This window comes from Hirundo rustica, chromosome Z (genome assembly GCF_015227805.2).
Source record: "Hirundo rustica isolate bHirRus1 chromosome Z, bHirRus1.pri.v3, whole genome shotgun sequence".
Lineage (NCBI taxonomy): Eukaryota > Metazoa > Chordata > Aves > Passeriformes > Hirundinidae > Hirundo > Hirundo rustica.
In genome coordinates, this window is record NC_053488.1 from 61274308 (window position 1) to 61298460 (window position 24153).

A 24153-nucleotide genomic window follows, 5' to 3' on the forward strand; every position below is an offset into this window, starting at 1 on the left:
ACAAGCAAACTGAGAGCATGTATACACAAATACAACATTTGCAAACAATTGTCTGGTGAGTGTACCAGATATCATTAACTCTCTATGTGGAAATCCTAGTGGAATGCCAGTGCTAAGCATGGTATAGGTCCTGCCTTGTGTCATAGAAAGCATCTGTCATGATGCTGCTGAAATATAGCCCATGATTATACCACCTAGTGAGACTCCTTTGAACTCAGTCCTTCATGTAATCTGCAGGACATTTCACAAGGTCCTGCAGACCACCAGTGAGCTGCGGATAGCATTTTAGTAGCCTGTAGTGAAAGTAGCCACAGCTACGAGCAAGCAACTTGGTTGTCTTCTTTTTCCTTTCTAACAAGTGACCCTATCACCAAGGATTACCCTGGGGGTGTTCAAGGGTAGGATGGATGGGGCTTTTGAGGAACCCCATCTAGCAGGAGGTGTCCCTGCCCATGAGACAACAGAGGGTCATTAAGGTCCCTCCAAACCCAAACCATCTTATGATTATGTATCAGTAACCAGTGACTAAATCCCATATCATACTTCCTTATTTCTAAGCACATTCACTGAATGCAAACTAACCAGCCTATACGGCTCATGAGAGCCCTTTAGCATGTAACTAGAGAGTTGCTTCTCTGTTTTTTCAATTTTTTTAATTCTTCTTGCCTGAAAGTCTGCTTCCCACACAAGCAACCATATAACAAAGACCATTAATAAAAATGAAAAAGCTTAACTAAATATATTGAATACCTTCCTTTTTAGAGTTATGAAGTTCTTCATAAAGTGCAATACTTGCCAAAGAATACAGTTAAAGGCACGAGCATTTTGTTATATTTCCATTATAATTAATTAAATTGTCAGAAACATTGTCCAAAGAGCATTCATTCTGACAAACTTGGAAAATCTGGAAAATGTAATGCAATTGTCTTGTCTATAATTCATGCTCCAGTTTACAGGGGTATTAACTACACTGCTACATTTATTGCCTATTTGTAAACTAAAAAAAAAAAAAAAAATAGAATAAATGCAGTTTAAGTGCATTGAGGCTTTTTGCAGAAAGTTTAATTTTTGAATCATATTCACCTCCTTCCTTTGCTTTACACTGTACTGCTTAGTGCTTTAAATGATATACATCAAAACTTAATGTAACATTCCAGAAAAATTAAGAAAATGTTTTGTCATTGGTTTGATAATTAATATTTTGATTCTGCTGTAAGCTTAATACTTTAAATTGAGTTTAGCACACACACACACACACATACACACACATGCACATGCATATACATACAAAAATTAATAAAGGGTTGTCATTCATGTTCAGATTTTTCTACTTGATCTTTGTACTTACCATGCAGCTGAAATACATTTGGCATTAAATTAGGTACCATCATAATAGTAGTTCAGAAAAACAAGCAAATTGAGACACCTTTTTTCTTCCTAGGGCACTTAAATCTTGTATTCAGTTTAATCACCAAGCTCTGATCACTAATTTGGGTGCTTTCAGAATCTCTAGCCTTGCTAACCTGTGAATGCAGCTTAGTGCATCACACCCAGGCACCCGGAAAGGATGCATCCAGGCTAAGAACATTGAAAACTCAACTATATCGTGCTATGCAGGTGCAATAGCTCATTCAGATATAAGTCAGCTCAACACCTCATTTTAGAGGGTAGATATTCCACTGGTGACCAAGGGGCACTAGCCTCTGATGAGCATACCTCTGCTTTTGGCGTATCAGCTCAGCTCTCTCTGGGCGAACATCTGTACACAGCAATCTCACAACTAGTTCTATATGGCTCATTTTTGGCAGTCCTACAGAAAATAAGTTTAAAAGCCAAAGCACGGGAGGGGGGAAAGGGTGAGGAAAATGTTTACAGTAATGCTCTTAGAGCAAGGTTAAGACAAACTGAAAGAATAAAGACAAAGAAAGAAAGTTCCAGATATGTGAAGGAGTCCCTTGTCTTTTGTTTTGAAACAAAGTTATAAGCACTTTGCTTTGCCAGAACAGTCTCAGAAATGTGTAACAAGAAAAGAAGGAAAGGAAAAACCTAGCAGAATTTCAGCTTATATATATATAAATACCCTGAACCTCCTTTCTGTACTATGAATAAGAGAAAAGGCTTCTCTGCATCCTTTCCCAGACCTGATCCAAGGACCAGCTTACCAAGGGACCCCAGGGCCCAGGCATAAGCTGTAACCAAAGCTGAAGCAGCACAGCCTTTTGCCTTTAGGAAGAGAAAATCTCAAGATATCATGAGCTGTTTTCAGGTACCTCTTCTCAAGGGGAACAGGAGGGCCAACGCTTCCACTTCTTCAGCACAATATCTCAGGACAGCTTATGTACAGCTGTCACCTCTTGTTTCTCATATGCAACACTGCTGATCCCTCCTTTCTCACACTGATCCATCGCTTCATTCCTTCCCCACCCCCTCCCTTTATCCACCCATTCTTTCTTTTTCACCTTCACACTGTCTTCTTTCTCAGGCTTTTCATCCCAACCCCACTCTGTGTTCCCAATATAGATAGATATAGATATATAGATATATACATTTCAATGTTCCTTTCTAAAACAGAGAAGCATTTGGATACCTCAGCAATCTGTCAAGTTGCATCTAACAAGAAAACAAGAAAAAAAGGTATTTTTGTTGCCTTGAAACTCATCCTCTTTATCTGCCCTCTTCCATGATTTCCTTTATGGCACCAAAACGACCATAAGCTAGATTTTTGTTGGGACATGATTTATATATTTATCAGGCAGGTGACTCCAAACTGGTAAAAAAATGTAAGCATTAAAAATGTGAGATAAAAGAGATTCTTCTGTAATAAGTTGGCTTAGTTCTTAACCAACTTTATAGGAATAAAATGTAATAACAATGCAGTGAAGTTGAGAGAATGCTCTGAAATCCTTGAGCATATGAGTTTGGGGTTTAATTTCACATGAGTAACATCCTTGATACAGCCACATTTGGAATTGTAAGGTATCTCTGCGAGAACTATTAGACTGAAATGACTGAACTTCAGACAGTACATTTTCTTTGTAACTGCAAGGACAAATCAAACATATATGAATGATGTTCAAAGAAATAAATTTATAAAGCTAATTCTTACTTAGAATATTTATAGCAAAATAATGCAAGGTTTTGTATGTGCTGCATAGATCTATTAGTTAAAAAAAATTATTTAATAAGTGACAAACCCAAAAGAAAAGTTTTATGTGGTACTGGATACCCACCCAAGTAGTTAAATCAATTCCTTTCTGTTTAATTTTGCTTGTTGTTTTTCTATCTGAGCTGCCAATTTTATAACATATTAGGGAAGAAGTAGGAAAGCCTTTTTGATTGATAACAAGTTCAGATTTTTGTGTCAGATCAGTAGAGATTTTTTTTTTCAGAGTAAGAATTTCTTATGTTGCTTTTACATTCTTAGACAATTATTCTACAAAAATTATTTAAATGCTCTTTTTTTAGCTGCTTTGACAAGAACACGAAAACAGTTCACATCACCCTTGACCTGTAGGGTGTACATCATCTTGTCAACATATAAACAAACACATGATGGGCTGTATTTTAATAGATTCTGTAAATATCAAGATCCAATTCATCAAAAAGTTTGCCAAAGTGACAGCTGTGGGGGTTGCAGTATGTGGTCGCATGTCCATTCAGCATTCTTGCAATAAAATTCATTGCAAGAAAATGCAGAGCTACTGTTGCTATTTCTTCCACATTATTATTTCTCTGGAAATCTGGGTTAAGCTGTAGCCTGTATAAGCCACTTCATGTATAAGAGAAATTTGCAGTCTTCCGGGCAGAGCCACAGGGACAGCTTTTTTTATAATAATCCCTCTCCTCTCTCCCCATCTTTATCAGACAATTCCTCTGATGTGCTGCACTCTGTCATAAAAGAAGGCTGGGAGGAATTCATAAGCACAGAAACTCTTACTTTGGAGAATGAACAGAACTCAGTTTTGATAAGGTTTACACAGACACAGTAACTTTTCATGGCTGGCTTCATAGCTTTATGAATTTCAAAGCTAGAAGGGACTGTTCGATCATCTGGTCCAGACTTCTTCATGGCCATTAACTTCTATACAGGAAAAGACATAGAAAAAAGGGAGAGGACCAGTATGCGCTTGAGGATTGAGTGACATAGGTACCTGGTGCCCCTATAGTGCCAGGGAGTTGTTAATGGAGTTAATGGCCTGAGGCCTAGAGAGAGCCAGGACAGCCATACCTGAAGCTCTAGAGATTGTTACGTGTGTGCAAGGACAGCAGCAGTCAGCCTAGGGCACAAATATGCTGGCCATGAAATGAAGGGCTAACACCTCACACCACTCCCCCTGATCCAAGGCCCTGCAGCAATTCTCTGGCTCCCTCGGAAAAACACAGAGAAAGCAGAATTTATCTGGACAGCTGAGGGAAGAAATTCTCAGAAAACACCCCAGTGAAGATGAGAATCGTATGTAAAGTACTAGAAGGAAGATGCAGACAGTCTTGCTCTCCTCATGTACAGCCTGGGAGGTAAAGTAAAGGTTTTGGAGTTTCACAGGCCGTGAAGGCAAAGGCTGAGGTTGTTGAATCCAAAGATGCACAACTTGACACATATGCTGACCTTTTAAAAGCCAAAGGTGCCAGACTCTTCTAGCAAGAGATGCTTATATTTTACTGCTAAATATATTTACCTTCCTCTTTTGAGATGCATTTTTTTCTAGCTTCAGCTTCTAAACATGGTATTTGCTTTATCATTTCTCATCCATTAAATGGAAAATCCATTCTGCTGGGTTGAATTTTCTTTTACATATATAAATGTCTAAACCAAGAAGTCAAATCAACTCTAACCTCTTCCATAATGAAGGCATTACATCACACTCCATTAAGAACTATACTCAAAGGCGTTTTTTTCCAGAAGCTGATCACCTCCACAGCCACAGTACTCTTTTTCCACAGTAATCTAGTTGTGGTCTCTAGATACAAGGTAACTTTTCAAAGACATTTCAGCCATACGATACTAGTCATATTATACAATTTATAGCTACCATGACCATTTGCTGGAGAGTTAAATGCCACTCAAACATAAATTCCTACTCTCACGCAGAAAGCCAAATTCTCTCTCCTTGGCCCCTGGTGCCTTTCCAATAGACTCCTCCAGGATGAAAAATTAAAGAGACTGATGTATGAATTTTAAATATTTTTCTCTCTTTGAAGCTCCTAGCATTTTTGGTTTTGCTTGAATGGAAAGTAACATTGGAGTCTTTTTACTAACTATAAAGTACAAGCAACCATGAAACAGAATGAAAATGACTAAAAAATCTTGCAGTCTGACAGCAGGGCAAAGCTCAGAAATCTTGATTCTGGAAATGACTTCATACTTTCTGTGAGTTCCTCAACACCACCAGCTTCCAACAAAATTGAAAGGAGCAAATGAAAATGCAGAACTTTGTAGCAATGTTGTGATGTGAGCTTAAACATCCAGGCCTCCAGTTGTGGTATTTACAATTGTCACACACTCAAGAGAAAAGTCTTCTAACCCAATTGGTTGTAGTTAGGCACAGCAACTGATTTTTGGTTTGGTTTACTTTGGTTTAAGTACTGAAGCTTACCTAGAGTTCTCAAGACCTTAATATGAAACCATTCTACTTTCACCCATAAGATTTGTGATCAGTTTGAGCAAATGTTAGAACTGATTCGGCCTGTATATGCAAAACTGCCTTAATATAAATACACAAATAAAAACACAATATAAAACCTCTTCTGGCTTTTGCAGTTGCATCACTTGCTTTTGATTAACTTAATCCCACTGAGCAGTCCAGTCCGTGTTAGAGGTAGGATAAATCACCTGCAGCTACAAGTGGAAGATTTAAACAGATTCTTTCTGTTTTCAGAAAGAATAGTAAGGTGTTGGTCAAACTGTCACAATTTTTTTCCTGACAGGAATGGAGCAGAGTCATGTCAGAAGGCATGGAGATTCAGCTCCCTGTACTCATAACGCTGTCTGGGTACAATGGGGTTTCAGCCCATAAGACAACTACACTTGCAAGGATTTACACCCTTGGGCATGGCACTGTGCCAGCAGACATATGCCCACACGGTTTACACCCCACAGCAAGCTCCTGTCTGGTCAGCTCTGGTCAGCTTAGACCAGAGACACAACAAGCTGTCGCCCAGGTGTTCCTGCCCATGGTCCACCCTTGGTGTTTCCTAGTACAGTGCTGAGGACATTAAAAGAACTTTAAGAAAACCTTGCATGCCCAAGTCTGTACATAAAGCTATCTTTTAAGGTACTTTCAAGTTTTGAAACTTTGACGTAGATAAAATATTTAAATTTATCAGCAAAAGTCTGGGGAAAATCCAGAGTAGAACACGTGCGTGAAAATTACTGGTTTTGAATGCTATAATTTTTTAATGTTTTGCCCATGACATTCTGTGGGATATACATGACTTATCATCAGACAGCACCAGCACAAAACTGAGTAATAGATTAGTAACAGCCGCGCAATGCTCATGAGACAAGTCTAGCCTGGTTTGCGGGAGTGCTAAAATTTCCTCTAATCTTTGAGAACAAAGAGAAAGAATAGCAGTAATCTTCTACCCCACTCATAGTCAGAGAAAGCCCTGGCTTTTTCTCCAAACTCGTTGTCATTACACTGCCTATTCTTCATCTTCCTCAAATACATTGTTTTAACAGCCTGCATCTCTCTGCTATTCCAATTTCTCCTGTGACTTAAAGGTCTGCTTTTTCAGCCTGTATAGATACTTGAGTTTGCTGAGAAAAAGATATCTAGCTCTCTGATTTTTACATTGAGACTTTCAAAGGGTATGAAGGAGAAATTTAGTCAGCCTTTCAGTCTATGGCAGTCTGATACTTGGATGCTGAACTACAAAGTCTTTCTCAAAAAATTTCTCAACATTAATCCTGTTAGATATTTAGCAAAAAAGTTAATATCAAGTTGCAATGAATGGCTGCAGCATTATTTTAATAAAACAGCGGAATTAACTGTGGAAATATTAATGTACATCCAGACCAACTTTGCTTTTGAATGAGAATTTTTTTTCCATATTTGATGTCAGATGACAGCTATAATGGTTGCTCTCAACAGCAAGCTTAGGGTTAATTCTTCAAATAAATCAAATCACTGTCACTACAGAAGGAAAACGCCAAGACGTTTGTTCCCTGTACAGGAAGCCCTAAAATAAAATCATATCAGTTTGCACAAAAATCACAAGAATAATTTTTACAGTAACAAATAGTTTTAAAATAATAATTAAATAAAAAATAAAAAATAAGAAAAGTAAGAAAAGTAAGAAAAGTTAAAAATTAGTAAAACAGACCCAATGGTGGTCCATATAGGCACTAAGTTGTCTATAATCATAAATTATTGCCAAGACAATAAATTGCCTTGTCTTAACTATCACTGTAGCCAGCTATTTTCTCTGCAGATGCAGCAGCAGTGTTATATCCTTGATGTCTTTCATCCCTTAAAACAGACAAATGAAAGCCAAACACACATTTCTCCTAACCTGACTGCCAACCAGTGGCTGGGTGCACAACAGAAGCAGAGTTCTGCTCATCTTCAGAGAGGGCAGGAGGCACTGAGCAAACTTCTTCAGTGGCTATCCCTGTTATTTCCAATTGTGATTGATAGCCTCCTGAGAGGCATTGCTACTTCTGATCATAAATACAGCCTCTGCAACTTGCAGGCCATAGGGTGTAAATGACTAGTGTAAAGTATAATACGTGGACCTGTGAGATTCCAGAAGAGATAAGTAATAATGTGGAAGAAATATAAATTAAGAACGAGGGATTAAGGAGAGTAAGACTCCACCAAAGTCTTTAAAGTGATCCAAAATGGCAGTTACTATATCTTTGAATGAGACACCATCTGATTTGGCTTCGCAGCAAACTACAAAATTGCACACAAATTAGCCTCTCAAAAGTAAAAGAAAAATCAGTTTTAGACAACAAGGTAAAACTTCTGCAATGCTACTGCCACTGGGTCATGTCATTTTCATGTAATTTGGGCATGAAAATTAACATCTTATTGAATAAACAAAAACTCACAAAGGTTAAGAAAAGAGACAGACAAATATGGTCTTTGGAGGAAAGGGAGGCTACGGACCTCAGCCTGACCTTCGGCCATCTTTTGTTGGGAGTGGCAGACCTCAAGGTCAAACAGCTACTCAGCCAGAGTTATGGTCTGAGCCCACCCAGGCTCAGATATATAGCCTACTCTAATGCAGGCTCTGCCATGTGGTGGGCTGCAGACACCCCTGAGCCCAGGCTCTGTGGCTGCTGCTGAAGTCCCGACTGCTCAAAATTCACCAACCTCCTAGACTGGGGGCATATGAGCACCATCCAGGAGAAACAAGCAGAAAGGTTAATATTCCTAAAATACAACCTTTAATTCCAAGCAACTTGAATGTGATCTTGGTTTGATCAAAATAGAGAACGGAATTCAGATGAGGTAACACTGATGCAAAGATTTGATCATCTATTTGGCACCCATTTTTTCCTACATATTTTCATGATTAATGTGTGGTCTAAGGAAATGCCAGTATTAATCTTCATTTTGCTTATATTTTGATAAAATTTTATCAGAAACTGAGCTTTTTAAACTCTGAATTTTAAACATGCTGAAAGATATGCAAAAAATTAAACTCTACACTGTTGGTACATGAGCAACAGAAGAGATTCAGGTGGGTGAAAATCTTTGGTTCCCACACAGAAATAAGACCTCACAGTTATCAGGAAGAAAAATGTTAGAATCAGGGCATGGTATCTAACAACACACAGGCTTGGGTCCATGCAAAAAAGAACACTGCTGGAAACACAGCTGAGGTCCCAGCTTGGTACATTTCAAGAACTGCCCCAAAGGGTTACAACAGATTCGGGTGAAATTTCTAAGTTTGTGTAACTTTTTGTGCATTTCTATTAGAACTGGTCAAAACTAATCTGCAATTTACAGTTTTGGATGTAAACTTTTTTAAAATTAACCCCTTTTTTCAGGTACCTATTAGTTTTGTGTAAGTATTGTGATGATAATTTTGCATCAGTTAAAAAGAAACATATTTATGTTCATTAAATGTTTCTTCCTGAACTTTCTGAATGCATGCCATTTAGGAATCCTACCAGTCTTCCTGCTCTGAGATGGTTAATGGCCCTAAGTTATGGATAAGAATTTTTTTTTTTTTTAAAACGGTTTATTCTTTTTTTCTCAACAAATGTCAAATCTCATAATGTTTGATCTGAAAGACAAATAATTTTTTGTAGTGGCAGAAAAATGTCACTTTGTTACTGCATCTATCACTGAAATATTTCTGGTCACAATAAAATAAATTATTTAAGACCATAAACCCAGGCTAAAATCTACAACTCTCTCTTCACCTCTCCAATTGGAAATTAGTATGTGCTTTATTAGAAACTGATTATACAACAAAACAAAACAAAACAAAAAACCACACCAAACACACAAACACACCTACACCACACCAAACACAATCTGAGTTCTCCTCATTTTTGTCAAAGTGACTGAGCGTCTCTTTCATCTCTTTTTATTGGAGCAGTGAAAATGGGGAGGGCATTCAAGACAGCTTAATAAAGGAATAGGAATAGGAATAGGAATAGGAATAGGAATAGGAATAGGAATAGGAATAGGAATAGGAATAGGAATAGGAATAGGAATAGGAATAGGAATAGAAAGAGAAACAGAAACAGAAACAGAAACAGAAATAGAGAAAATAAAAATAGAATCTAAAAAAGAGGTTACTTTAAAAAAAAAAATACTTACATGGTGAGGTTTTTTTGCAAAATTATGGTCTAAAAATGGTGTTAGTCACCAGTACACACTGTTATAAAATTCTTTTCACAGTTTGACAACAGTTAATACCTTGCTTTCCACAGTGAATGCTGACATGGCAACAGGCAAAAAGTACGTGTAAAATATTCCAAAAAAGTGACCTTTGCAGAACAAGATTAGTCTAGGTAAAAACAGATTTGCGTACTTCATATGCATTTCAGATGACACTTTGCTTAATGTAGAATTACTAGTTTAGGGTTTTTATACTGGCCACTACTCAATTTGCAAATCTAGGGCTCCATTATGGGTGAATAACATGAAAAACAGAGTCTTCCTATGGCCTCTATTTCATAGGAACTGGCAGTCATGATAAAAACAACTATTCTCTACTTTGTAGTTCCACAGATGAAATCAAAACATATTTAGAAATACCCTCAGGTCAACAAATTTACATTCTTATATACCAGTAGGTCTCCACACAGAAAGTATGAGGTTCAATTACTGATAAAATATAGAATTGTTTATGTACATCTTGCTAAATCCAGGTAACTAATATACAATGCAGTACAAACAACAAATTTATGAGCTGTAAATTTTCTGCAAGATACAGAAAATAAAAGGTTTTTCTTTGATTCTAGTACTCATCTAACTAAACACAGTGCAATTACCACACAGCTACTGGCAGTGCAAACCTCACTTTCTTCACAGCAATATTGTCTTTAGGTCTAATGAATGCATTTATACAAAGATCCCTTTACATTTACTGTAATATTGTTGCTGTATAGACAGCAGCAGACAATATGCAGGTGGTTCTGCCAATCTGAAAGAGCGACTAACCTATCTTAAAAAAAAAAAAAAAAAGAAAGAAATAAGAATTGTGATTACACTGGTACTGTGTTATTCAGTCATGCCTGAAGACGTCCTTAAATCAAAGCTCCCAGTGACATCAATGGCTGTCTTGTCTAGGCAGGGACTGATTAACAGCTGCAGGACATCAGTCTTGGGAACTCCTGATACGTATATGATACAAAATAGCTTTTTGCCAGCTACAACTGGGTCTCATGTACAGTTTGCAAAAAGAATCTCCTGAAATCACCTGCATTTTAAGGTTTTTTCCATGCAAATTACCTTTTTCCATATAAGTAGGAAACAGTGTGGTTTTGTGGTTGGTGGCTAGCATTTTGTGGCTTTATTGTGATTGTTTTAATATGGGAAATCTTCTAGAGCATATTTGCTTTGTGACATCATTTCTTGATCGTGTCTTGCAGAAATAATTGACCTACATCAAGCTACTGTGCTCTATATCTATTGGTTAATTAGAACTTCAAGATGCAACAAATAAAGCACACTATTGACTTTTAAATCATCAATCAAATAAATATTTACAGCTGCAATTTGCCAAAATTATTTGTCTTTCAATAACAGATCACAAAAAGTATATGTACTACAGATTCAAGTGAATGACTTGGCTGTCAACAAACAAATTACAAACAGAAGGAAAAATAAGTGTTCCGGCTATCATTACGGGCTATAAATAGCTGATGTGGTTCTACTTTAAAGATATGTGATCCTCTATATTAGTACACTTTCTCAATGCATAATTGACCTTGAGATGGAGAGTAACCTCACAGCAGAGTGGCTTTTCTTTTAAAGAACAATGAGTATAGGTATTAGAGGATGCGCCTGTTGTCAATGATCATTGCTGAAATCTGCCTATACCACACCGGGACAATCAATTTTGTAAATGATTGCAATAATCAAGGAAATTGCCTAATTTATAAATCCGGGCATACAGCATTTTAATGGATTTCTACATTTTAATGCTGATGCTTTCAAAGCCAAATGAATTGTTGTCCAAGCTGTCACTACACAAAATGATAAAAACATTCAGTCTTCCGGGTAACTACATCTCATGGATATTCAGACCATCAGGTAGATAATCATTCTTTAGTGAAACCTCTGATAGTTTCCAGTTACAAGACAATGGCAAAAAAAAGCCACAGTTTCCTTATGAAAAAACCTTCTGGGAACTGAGGGCCAAAAATAGTTAAGAATTACTGAAATAAGATGCTAAAAACATTCTTAACATCCCTTGTCCAGGTAAGACAGCCCACAGTTCTACCCCTTACACCTTTTTTCCATAGGTAAAAAAAACCCACCAAGAAACAGAATAATCATATTTCTATAACTAAAAGGCTGGTATAACAACTTTTTGGCCATGGATTCTCTCAGAGCAGACATTTTTCAAACAGAAGGAGAACAAATGCAGGACATGACGCCAAGGCTGTGGCTAGTCAGTAATTCTACCTAAACCACCCTCCATCTCACTCTCCACCTTCAAGCTGGTTGTGCAGATGTAGTTGTACAGGTATTGCTATTCTCAGTTAAACCTTAAGCAATTGATTTCAGCCAATAGTGGGCTGGCAGTGCTTTACTTACTGCTCAATCTCACTAACCTGACATTTATGGTGTACTGATTGGCCTATGTCAGTGGTGGTGGTTGTAAATTCACTTTGAAAAGCTTTGTGTTAACAGCCTTCAACCAGGCTCCGAGACGAGCATGAGCAGGCAAGCTGACAATTGCTCGACCTCCTGCCCTTATTACAGTGAGTAAATCAGGCTTTGAGCCATTAGGCTGGAGCCCGAGGCCTACGCAAAAAGGATTGACATGACTAAAGGTCAACCTCTGTCACACATGTGTAACAATTTGGATAATGGAATTCTGTAACTTATCTGGAAAAGGTGCCAAGTGCATAGAGGGAAGGTATAGCCTGGGCTGAATTTTCCAGCTTTTATGGTAAGGGATGGCTTAAAAGTCTGCACTTTAAAGTCCATGCACATTTGGTGCCATGGAATCTGGGAGACCAAAATGCATAGAGCAGTGATTGAGGCAGTTCTGCAGAACACTGAGTGTCACCACCACCTGGAAAAGCTCACAGCGCTGTTTCACTTAGTCAAATCGATATTAAATACCTTACTGCCATCAGGCCCACAACACATTTTGAACACTTGCATAGGTCATTAAAGTACTGCCTTTATTTACCAATTTTGAATCAAAACCCAGTAGAAATAATTACCTGTTAATGGTATGATAAACTAATTGCCATTCCAGGCCTTACAAACTAGTCTCATCCAACAGTGGAAATTACTGTAATAATTAATTAAATTAAAAGGTCAAATGTTTCCATAACACTGGTGCCTAGTCAGCAACACAGAAAGGTAGTGGTCAAATAAGGACAGAATTGAGGTTTTTTATTTATTTGTGTTCCACTTCGGTATTTTTGCATATTACATAATGAAATCTCAAAGGTGAGATTATGCGCCATGGAAAAATAGTCCCTGCATGACCTAGCAATTTAGATAGATAGATATATAGATATAGATATAGATATAGATATAGATATAGATATAGATATAGATATAGATATAGATATATTTTCTTTTTTTTTCCCCCCTGGGAATAGTGTGGGTCCAGACGCGTGCGTGTTCCATGCAGTCCTCAGAATTGCTGTTTTCAGTAACACTGTTAAAATTCTGGGGCTGTATCAAACTCCAAACACCAAAGTTTATTCCAAACTTCACTTTGTTCAATAGGAAGAGAATCTGTCCCTGTGCCGAATGAGATTTCTTTTGTAGCACATGTGCTTAAGCATACAATACATACGCTGTGTAGACAGAAAGAACATACCAAAAACATGAAGATACATGAAGATAATGCATGGGAAAGTCTTGTAAAAGTTGCGGGTCCTCTAAAAGATACATCAGGATTTTGTTTAGCTTTCCTAAGAACAAAAATTATTAAAGTATCTTCTACACTTGGGATCACACTGACTTTTTATGGAAAAGAGTTTGAAATTTACAGAAGTTATCTGGGAAAATGTGTTAGTAAAAGATCCAGAAATACTAATGATAGAGGGCTGTTTTGTAGATGCTTAGCACAATTTTCTTTTAAGGTACATAAATCAAGGAAGCTGTAGTGCTGAACATCTTTTTACTGAGCTTACATCTTAGCATGCTAAATGACCATGACATTAGTGGTATTTTTCCACAGCATGGGAACTTAAAATACATGTAAAAATAAAAATTATTGGGCTTTTTCAATGGAAAAAGATGCAAGAGTCATACATCATACAGAATCCTCAGAAACAGCAAAACAAGAAAATAACAGAATGGCACCAGCTGTTACTTTGAATAACTTAAGATACAAAAGTAAAGTAACTAAGGAGGTTTTTCAGGAAAAAATTACTTGAATTTCATGAACATGACAAATTTAAAACAGAGCTGACAAGGAGCCTGGAATACTAGATGAAGGATTGCTGAGAAACATAATTTTCACTTTAACAGAATGATAACATACACATAATTCTATCCCCAGTGCTTTTCTGTAACAGCAAATTTAGTCCAAAACTGCAGCCTTGAGAACTTAATACAAATCTGTCACTATAACTGTAATGACTGCTTCATTTGAAGGGTAAGGATTCTCTGTGTATATTAATTTGCTAAAAAATGTCCAGTATTGCTGCATGGGCCTCGGCCAGGGTGCATCCCAGCAAAAGGCCTGGTTTTGGTCCAGCAGAAGGCACAGACAATATTTTCCTTTGCTTCAGTTGAGACGCAAGAAGGCTGATTAGTACCCATACGGCACTTTCTTAAGACGACATGCACACTTTCTTGTGCCAGTTAATTTTTTTCTTTTTTTTTGGGGGGGGGGGTTAAGGGGGGGGGGGGACGGACCCAGGGGTAGAAGGAAGCAGTGGCAGAGAGGGCATTTTTTAGGGGAAAAATGCGTAACACAGGTTTAGCATGTTGCACTTACTAATGACTGCCCTGATACATATATATGTATTTATATATATAATTTTATTCATCCCTGTAGAAAAAGCTGCATATGATAAAGCATTACTTCCAAAAATGTTAAACTTCAATTAAGTAAAATTGAAACAAAGTGAAAAAATATATTTTATAGTCTTGGGCTGTTGCAAGAAAAATAAAAATAACTATTTGACCACTGATAAAAGAAAAAAGAAAAAAGAAAAAAGAAGAAAAAAGAAAAAAAAAAAAGAGAGAGAGAGATAGGAAACTCTTTATCAGTCATATGAACAACAGGAAACCATAAGACTGTATCCTTTGATATGTTTGTCAGTAAAAGTTTTCTTCATCTAAGCTGCATTTGTAGCTGTTTCCAGAATTCACAGTTTAAAGTTGGGAGCCTGAAAAATTTCAACTACTAGAAAGTATGCCCATTTAAACTTCAGTGTTTTATTCTAATATAATTTAAGTGTATATTGTATACATTCCTTAAGTCTACTCTTATTAAATTTTGATGTTAAACAGAAAGGGGAAACCATGTGCAACTAGATTAATTTATCTCCAGGGAGTAAGGACACATTAATAATTGAGATAAAGTTTTCATATATGTTGGAATCAAGTGTGCCTTTCCACTTCTTTATTAGAAAACACATTAGTGGAAAATTATCTCATCCTCATCAGTAAGACCTAATTGCAAAGAAAGTCTGTTTCTTTGCAATAACAAAAGGATTATTCTCACTACTTCAAAATAATATTAAAAAAAAAAAAAAAAGGATCAGAAACATTATCAAGCACTGCTGGAATAAATGCCTGTATTACCAAAGAGAGTGTTTACTTAATACACCCAGTCCTGTTTTTGTTTTAAACAGAGTTTTGTTTTAATCAGAGTTTATTTTGTTTTTTGTAAAATACAAGCAAACCCTGGTTATAGAAGCGGGCCAAAGGGGGGGGGGGGGGGGGGGGGGGGGGGGGAAGCACTACAACTGAAATGACTTATATTTTTGGCTTTCTGAAAGGCTGATCTTTCTGTAAGTTACAAAAAAATTATCTTGGCTGATTGTGAGAGAACTCCATCATTTCCCATGAACACCCATAGGTGTCAAGGCCGGCTGTGAGGTAATGGAATAGTGTGTAATTTACTCTGCGTTGTTGTACATTATGCTGTGTGGATTACATACAAAGCAAACATCGAGTGCATGGTGGGAACACTTGTGCAGACAGACTGAAGCATATTTCCATGGTATTGAACTATACATCAAATGCAATGCTTCTGATGTTTCCCACAACAAAGAATGTTTAAAAAAAGCCACAAAAACAGTGACTACACTTAAATGTGTTCGCAATAGCCCTTCTGTTTTCCTGGCGTACACAAAGAACTGTAAATTCAAACAAATATCTAGCAACTTTACAGTGCTGTGACTAAAATATCAAAATGCAATTTTTGGTACTAAAAATATTAAATTGTCACCATAAGGTCCATCAAGACCTAATGCTGAACAGCTGATTTGTAAACACACTTGCATTTGCAGCTCTCTGGGAAATATTGGTGGAAGAGAATTGATTAAAGTCACAACTTTTTATAAAGGGACTATGATGAGACATTCCTTTATCATTTATAGTGATTTATTCCACACTTTTATACCGTATAGACTACATGAATACAAATTACTTAGATATATACTGTCATTCGCTTTTATGCATTTTCATAGATCAGGTTTTGTAAAATCACACACACTCTCTGATTACTTTTTAAAATATATTTTCTTTATTAATTATTGGTTTTCTTATAGATAAAGTATTCTAAATTGAAAGACAAAGCAAATGAGAAACAGCAAAATTTCAGCTAGAACTTGGAGTATGTGTTTCTTTGATAACAGTTTTTGTCATTAACAGAAATAATTCAAGACTACGAGCTGCCCAGTAATATGTTACTGTTAAATCAAATTGAATTCTTATTTTTAAATTAATTAAATTAAAATACATGCATTTTGCTAGCCAACGGGAAATCTCTGCTGCATGTTGAGAACACTAGAGTAATCCCACACACAAAAGCTGACAACCACTTATGGGCTTAATCTGGTACATACAATAGTACTGGTTTTTATTTTTTCCTTAGTATTGTTTCAGGGTTTGCTTATATACATATTTTAAAAGCCCTAGCTTCTTTCATAGTTTCAAAACTTTTTATGTTAACCTGAAATATGATTAAAAATTCTTGTTTATTTGAAAAGATACTGTCAAGACTTGCAAGTTTACTTGCATAAAATGAATTATTTTTTTAAAAATTGATAATGTAAATATTTATGGAAAAATTATCTGACTCCATTTATTTTATCTAAATGTCAGTATTTTATGTAATATGTGGATCTGGCAATCTTGTTTTACTATTATATATTCTGCTAATTAGAATAGTCTAAACCACAATACCCTACTTAAAAATTAGAGCCTCCAATATCATTATAAAGTGTTCCATAAAAAATATTTGATTGATAACATTTCCCAAAATACTGTAATTATAATCACTGGGCTTTGGTAGGAACACATTTAAATCCAAATTATGAATATATGTTGTACAAGAGAAATTCCATCTCCACAGGAGGCAGCAACAAAATTCCCAGTCATTGCAATTCATCCAGTTCTACTGATCACATTCAGGTGTGTTATGAGACTGATCTTTTTGATGTGAAAATCTCTGTCTTGCCACTGTGATATTTTTGGGTAAACAGTTTGAGACAAAGACCCTGATATGTTGTTTATTATTTGTTCATACATAGGAAGGCATAGGAGCTCCTATTATACCACCCTCCCAAATATTTTTCAAAGATCCATTCACTTTCACTGTACACACACTGAAGATAGCAAAAACCCTCTGCATCTTCATGGATTCCTTATATTCTGAAGATTTGTATTTGGTCTAGATGAGCAAATAGGACAGATCTATGGGTATGTTTCTACTGATTGTTGCAGTTAGTTTCCGGGCAAGCAGAGACTGCAGCTACAGAGGACTAAGCAGAACTAAAAAATTACACCTTCTAGTAAAAAAATCAAAGAAGAAATTAATGACAAAAGACTATGAAGAGAGTAAGCTCTTTCTGAGATGCAGGGATTATAGGTTTTCCATAACAGTTATCACTGTTACCCTCTCTAAGACGGTGACAAATATTAAAAACAAACCGAAAACCACCAAAACCAAAAAACAACCTTGAGATACCTGAAAGTGGCTTTCACACAAAAGTACTGGAAGCTTCATTAGGAGAATGCATGGTAGGTACAGGACCAGAGCTGAATTAAACTGAAAAAACATTAACTCCTTCACTCTGCAAAGGGTCAGGCTGTAGAATAGGATCTTGGGCTTGTTTCAGCAGCTTTCTTGGACTGGCTGGGGGCCACAGCAACGGTGCAACACTCAATCTCAACCCACAGGTGCTGCTCTAACATGATTCAGCTGGCGCTGTGATCTGAGAGCACCATCTGCTCTTGCAACTCAGGTCAAAATATAGAAAGCTGTGGGTGTTGTAAAACCTTCAGACTTCTCTGATCAAGCCTCTCTACTACACATTACAACACCTGAAACAGCCAGCTCTTCTGCAGACCAACTGGAGCTCTGTGCTGGTTTTCTGGCTAGCCTGTATCACAGCAAGGCTTTTGCTTGCCCGGGCTACATTTTTAAATCTGCTTACTCTGTTTATTTGAATTGAGGTTTTATTTGCTTATTTTCATGGCTAGTTTTGGTGCTAGTACTTCATACAACCACACTCCATGCTTACTTCAAAAAGATCAAATTTGACAAGGAAGGAAAGACATAACTTACTTCCCAGAGATGCTGAGTGTTCCTGATGGCACCTGCTTGAACCTTCTCTGGCAAGAGCAAGATTCCCTGGAAGGGCCCAATCCAGGTGCCCTGTTGGATCCGTTGTGCTGCACAAATGCCGTAGGCTAGGCCAGGCACTGTACTGGTGCACAGACACACTTCCCGGGGCAGGTCCCGGAGCCACTCCGGGATCTCGGGTGGAGGAGCTGCCGCGGCCGCGCTGCTAGTGCCCACCAGCCGGCGTAGAGAGTGCAAGGGCCCGTGCATGGGGCACTCACCATTGCGGTTATCAGCACACATGTCACATCCTGAGGGACAAAGAGGGAAAAACACTATCAGTACGGTGCTGCTGGCCACCACCACCACCACTGCCATGGGCCATATCATGCACATCACGACCCCTGTGCTTGCCCTGTCATTTTGTGGCAGTACAGCCAGTACCCATTCACACCGTGCCCCTTTGTGTGCTGCTCAGGCTGGTTTCCCAGATCTCACCAAAGCCCTAAATAAGAAATTCCAAAGGCTGAGCAGAAGTCCTGCAGACAATTTGCAAGCCTGGTGTATTCACAAACCTGCCAAGATTCATTTACATTAACAATGTTTTTAAAGATGAATTTTTTTACTAATACAAACAGCCCAGTTAAACCATCCCAACGTGTTTAAGTGAGACATTTTAAAGCACAGTCATAGTGCCTTACCAGTCCCTCTCAACTGCCTTACCACAGCTCAGCCGAAGCATTTAATTGGAACAAGATTTAATTTAATCCTTATTTTAAATGAACATTCACTCTGCTTTTTACATTAACATGTGTGTGTGCATGCCTGTCTGTTTGGAAAATAAAACAAATAAACCAGAACCTTATGAATGACAAATTGGAACCTGCATGTCCATTTACATTCCTAAAGACAAATCTAATCTTAAAACTGAAATTATGCAGCAAATAATAGTGGTTCCTAGAACTCATTTGAAATTTTATTTATTGAATAAGAATGCATGGGTTTTTTGCTTGTTACATGAACTGAAGCTAGGCAAAAAACAAACAAACAAACAAACAAACAAACAAATAAAAACCCACTAAAACAGCACATCTGAGATTGTGAGCAATTCCTATGAAAAAGATCCATTTTTAAAACTGTTAATTTCCTTAACTGTTGTTAATAATGAATGATATGTCCCTATTTTGGGAAGATCCTACCATGATTTTTCTTTTCTGAGCAAAGAAAAATTTGGTTAAATGTTTCCACTACACACCATTCCACATGCCGCAATTGTACATCTTCCAGGAAAATGTTTTATGTTCAAAAAATTAATTTCTCTGGAGATATGCTGAGTTAACATAACAGTGAATCTCTTGAAATAGGTTGCCATCTTCTTCACATTTCATTTTTGCAGCACAATAAAGGTTTTAATTTAAATTTATTCCAGAATTATGAAGGAAAAAAAATAATTATGGCATACTACTCTCATAGCAAGTCCTAAATCTTTCTCCTAATAATTTTATATACCACTCTTTATAAAAACAGAGCACAGCATTCATTACAGAAGCGGGAGTTTCTTGGTCTGTGCCACAGATTTAGACTTGCTAGACTGCCTGCAACCACAGTTTCAATTCTCAGGGGCCCTGACTCAGATGTTCTCCTTTCCAAAGTGGATGTACTGTGTATTAAGTAGGCCTCTTTCCTACAGATACTTCGAAGAAAACCCCTCCCCTCATTTCAGCAAAAGCTCCTAAAGGACAATAAAATATGCATCTTCAAATTATGGCTTCTATGTGTATTCTGCAGTTTTAGACATGCTATGTAAACACTCTTTCCTGTTATCCTCTTAAATTTTACTATTAAAAAGTGGAGCATTCAGCAACAAGAAATTATTACTAAATTACACGTGGAAGCTAATTTTGCTCAAAATCTTTATGCCTTTGGGTCTTGCAGAAAACACACTTCTCCACCCGTTGCTTGTCTGTTCAAGTTCCCTTCCCGCAGCATCCGTCACAGAAAGCAAGGAGACAAGCCCTGAGCTGTGCACGGCTCCGGCGGTGCCGCTGCAGGAGGGCTACATGCGAACCTCGCCCCAAGCCGCCCATCCGTGACAGGTCCGGGCAGGAGGCAGGGGAACGTGGGACAGCACGGCAGGACAAAGCCGACTAGTGGGGACCGTGCTCACGTCGGCAAAAGCGTGACTTTGGCTGGAGGGTGAGATTTCGCCCCACCTTAAGGATATAATCCCTGCCGCCAAAACGATTTCTGTTGGGCTAAACCGCAACTGCAGAGGGGTTTTTGCTCTCTCAGCCACATCAATTAGAGGTGGATGGAGGATGGGATTTGCAGGACCCCAGGGAAGATATTTCTGGCAAGTCCTAAAAGAAGATTATTATGCAGCAGATATTCCTACAACTATTCTGAGGCATGATGAATTAAAAGCATCAGGTATATGCTGGGGGGGAGGAGGGGGCAGCTGGGGGGTTTTTTGTTAATATTTCCACAGCTCCTTTGGAAAGCGAGGTGTCACCACAGTATCTTTTCTTCCCTTTCCTCTTCAAAACCAGTCATCAAGAAGCCCTGTGGTTTTAGCATATCCAAAGATGTTAAGGGCAGCACTGTGGTTTGGCACTGAGGGTCACAATAGGAAAGGATCCCAAATAGGAGAAAGGAAGAAAAAACCCCAAGCAACAAAAAAACAAACCCACAATCCAAAACAGTTTGGCATGTGATGAACTCTAAGCAGATGATGGCTGAACTCTGTGATCTACAGTTGGACTTGATGACTTCACAGATCTTTTCCAACACAAATTGTCCTATGATTCTATGAAATCTGGCATCTACCCATGCAAGTTAGAAAGAAAACATCTTACAGGAAAACTGAGAGCTTAAATAAATGGTGTCTAACCATGATGTCATTTAGCACTCAGGGTAGACCCTTGAGTTCTCCTCACAATTAGCTGCTTACAATGGCTTTCTTAAAGGAACTGTATCTCTGGAGAAATTTACATTAAACATGCTAAAGTATCTTCATGACTCCAGTCAGACAATTTCAGCATCAAGTTCCTGCATCTGACCACCAGATACCCATAACTTTTCATGCACAAAAATTTCAGTACCTGCCTAGAACAATAATTTCTTAGCTTCATCTTGACAATATATGTGCATGCATTTGGGTTAAACGTTTTATTTCTACATTTCTGGCAAAAAGAAACTAAGAAAAAAAAAAAAACCAAAAAACCTAAGAAATTGTCAAAAAATATTAAAAACCCCCAGTGTCACTGTCATTTACCCTTACAGAAAGTCACGCATGGTGATATTTATTTTCCACTGTCCAAAAACAGTGGTAATGTCTTAATGTTTGGCAGTGACAGTATCTGATCCCCTGCTGTGTTACTTTCCCTTTGTCCTGCCAAAGCTGAAAATTTGGAAAATGGAACATCTTTTGAAACTGTTTTGGCTAATGACTTGTTGATGAGAAGGGAAGAATCTGTCTTTAATACTAAGCAGTACTGAAATTCTTCTTAGTTTCATGCTTTATACATTTAACTTTAGTTGTTATATAATTGTACAAATAAAATCTTAAAAAATTCTCATAAATGTTGTAAGGAATGGAAGCCATCCTAGATATATTTTACCATGCCTGGAGTAAAAAGCTACTGTGCATCTTTTCCTTTTCTGTGACTAACTTCTATGTAATATGTAGAAGTGTCCATTTAAAGACCATCACTGTAGGCAGTGTATTCCTTCGCCTCAGAGGACAAGGGGAGGATTTCCTTCCTGTCAGATTGGGAAAAAATAAAGAACTCCAGGACTTGTATATTATCCTGCCTCACAGCGACATCAACAGCATCATCTTCATGTATACTGCAGAGTACAACGGGACACTCTGCACCAACATGCTTAATAAGAAATGGAAAAGAAACAGGAATTTGAGAGGGAGAGCGCTGTCGTCCACTGACATCACCATCATCTCCAAACTGGATGGTGGCCATTATGTCCCACGCTGCTGCTGTGGGGAGTTCACAAGAAAGGGATGCTTGTACAAGTGTGAACTTCCCAGAGGATGGCCACACAGGGTGACAAGGAGAGGTATACTGGGCCCTTCCAGTTTTGGCTTCAGAGAGCACCTGTGCGTGAGTGCAGGGCTTCACTGAGAACAGCTGAAATGGATAATTCCACTGTCTGTAATAGCATCAGTCAAGCCCCAAATCAAGTCAAGAAAAAGCAAGAAATGCGAGAAAATTGGAGGACTTGCTGGAAATGGAAAAATAAAGGAGGACTGCAGCCAGAGCAGAGTATGTCCTGATAAAATGTAAAGATGTAGAAGGTAAAGTCAGTGGGAATATTCCATTACAGGCCCAGATACAGCCAAATACTTTGGAAGGAGATCAGTTTCTTACTTTATACCTTCATATTCTATAGATAAGGAGGATTAAGGAAAGGAAGACACAAGAAAAAGAAAATTAAAGGATTTCCTAGTGGCGCTGTTTGGCACGGTTCTTATGGAAGGACTGCAATATGTTACTGTTTATGTGCCTCCAGAAAAATGAACGCAGTGTAATGCCAATACTATAACTCTGTGTGAGAACAATTAAAAGTACTAAACCTAAGCAAAAAGACATATCATTGCCCCCAAAATATAATTTTAAACACTCACCCCCATAAATAACACTACTACTGCATGCTTTAAAGCAAATGTGAAAGGAAAACCCTTTTGTCGGTGAAAACTAGGGTTCAACCCAATGGTTTTACCAGCAAACCAGCTGTAACAATAAATGAAAGATATACATTTTTTCCCTCAGCAATAATATGCTTCAAAGGTGCAGTTAGACTGGATACCTGCAGTTTGCTGGTATTAAAGAAGGGTGGCCTCTGACCCTCTGCTTCATAATTCACCACAAGCATGCAGGTATCCAGTGTACGTGGCCATCATTTCACATGGTATTACTCACTTGCAAGTATAAATCACTGCGGCTGGCCCTGCATCTCTGTCTGGGCCCGAGTACCCAGCTAAGCAGGAGGGAGGACTGGAAGAGACAGTACTCTTTCGTTTCCTGAGGGCTGGAGCTTTCCAGGGAAGCAAAGCCTCCCTCGTACTTCAGTTTCCTCCCCATCGATGAGCCGATATCTACCTCCTTTCACCAAATTATTGGCAGTTTCTTTCAGACTGCCTCACTGGAGTCAGACTTTCGGGGGGCGGGGGGGCCAAAACACAGGTGTACTTTCTCGTTGGGTGCCCGCTGTTTATCTACTTATTTATTCTAAATACTCTTTGCTCTAAACACTCTGAGAGCGGGACCAAGCTCAGCCCTCTGACCCACGGCCGTCTCCGGGTCCGGCCTTCCGAGCCCCGTCTCTGGCAGGGTTTTAACCCCCTGGCACGCCCTGGCCGCTCCCCCCGCGGCGCGGGGGAGGCGAGCGGAGCCCCGCCGGCAGCACCGGCGCTGTTCCCGCACCAGCGCAGGAGCCGCCGCGGGGTCCGTGACTCCCGGTTGGGGGTCAGGCACACTCCGCGCCAGCTCCTGTGGGGAAGACGTTGTTCGGGAGTCCGCTTGGGGGCCCCGAAGTGGGTCAGAGGGCTCGCCCCGCCTGCGGAGAGGTTTTCGGGTTATTTTCAGGAGGTGAGTGGGGGGCAGGTTGAGGGAGGTGGGTTTGATTTTCCCTGCCTTCTACTTTAGGTACGAATGAATTAAATTTCCGTGTCAGGTATGAGAAGATTAGGAGAATATTGTGTGTAGATAAACCTTGCCACCCTCTGCCCCT

At 38.4% G+C, this 24153-nt stretch overlaps 1 protein-coding gene across 1 annotated transcript in view; it reads right to left on the reverse strand.

The window, feature by feature from the left end:
• The window catches only part of PRDM6 (PR/SET domain 6), a 77078-nt gene that overhangs the window by 47925 nt on the left and 5000 nt on the right, over nucleotides 1-24153 (reverse strand). The window contains exon 3 of the mRNA XM_040090633.2: nucleotides 18409-18716. Within this exon, the coding sequence (XP_039946567.1) occupies nucleotides 18409-18716 (308 nt within the window). The remainder of the gene's footprint in view (nucleotides 1-18408; nucleotides 18717-24153) is intronic.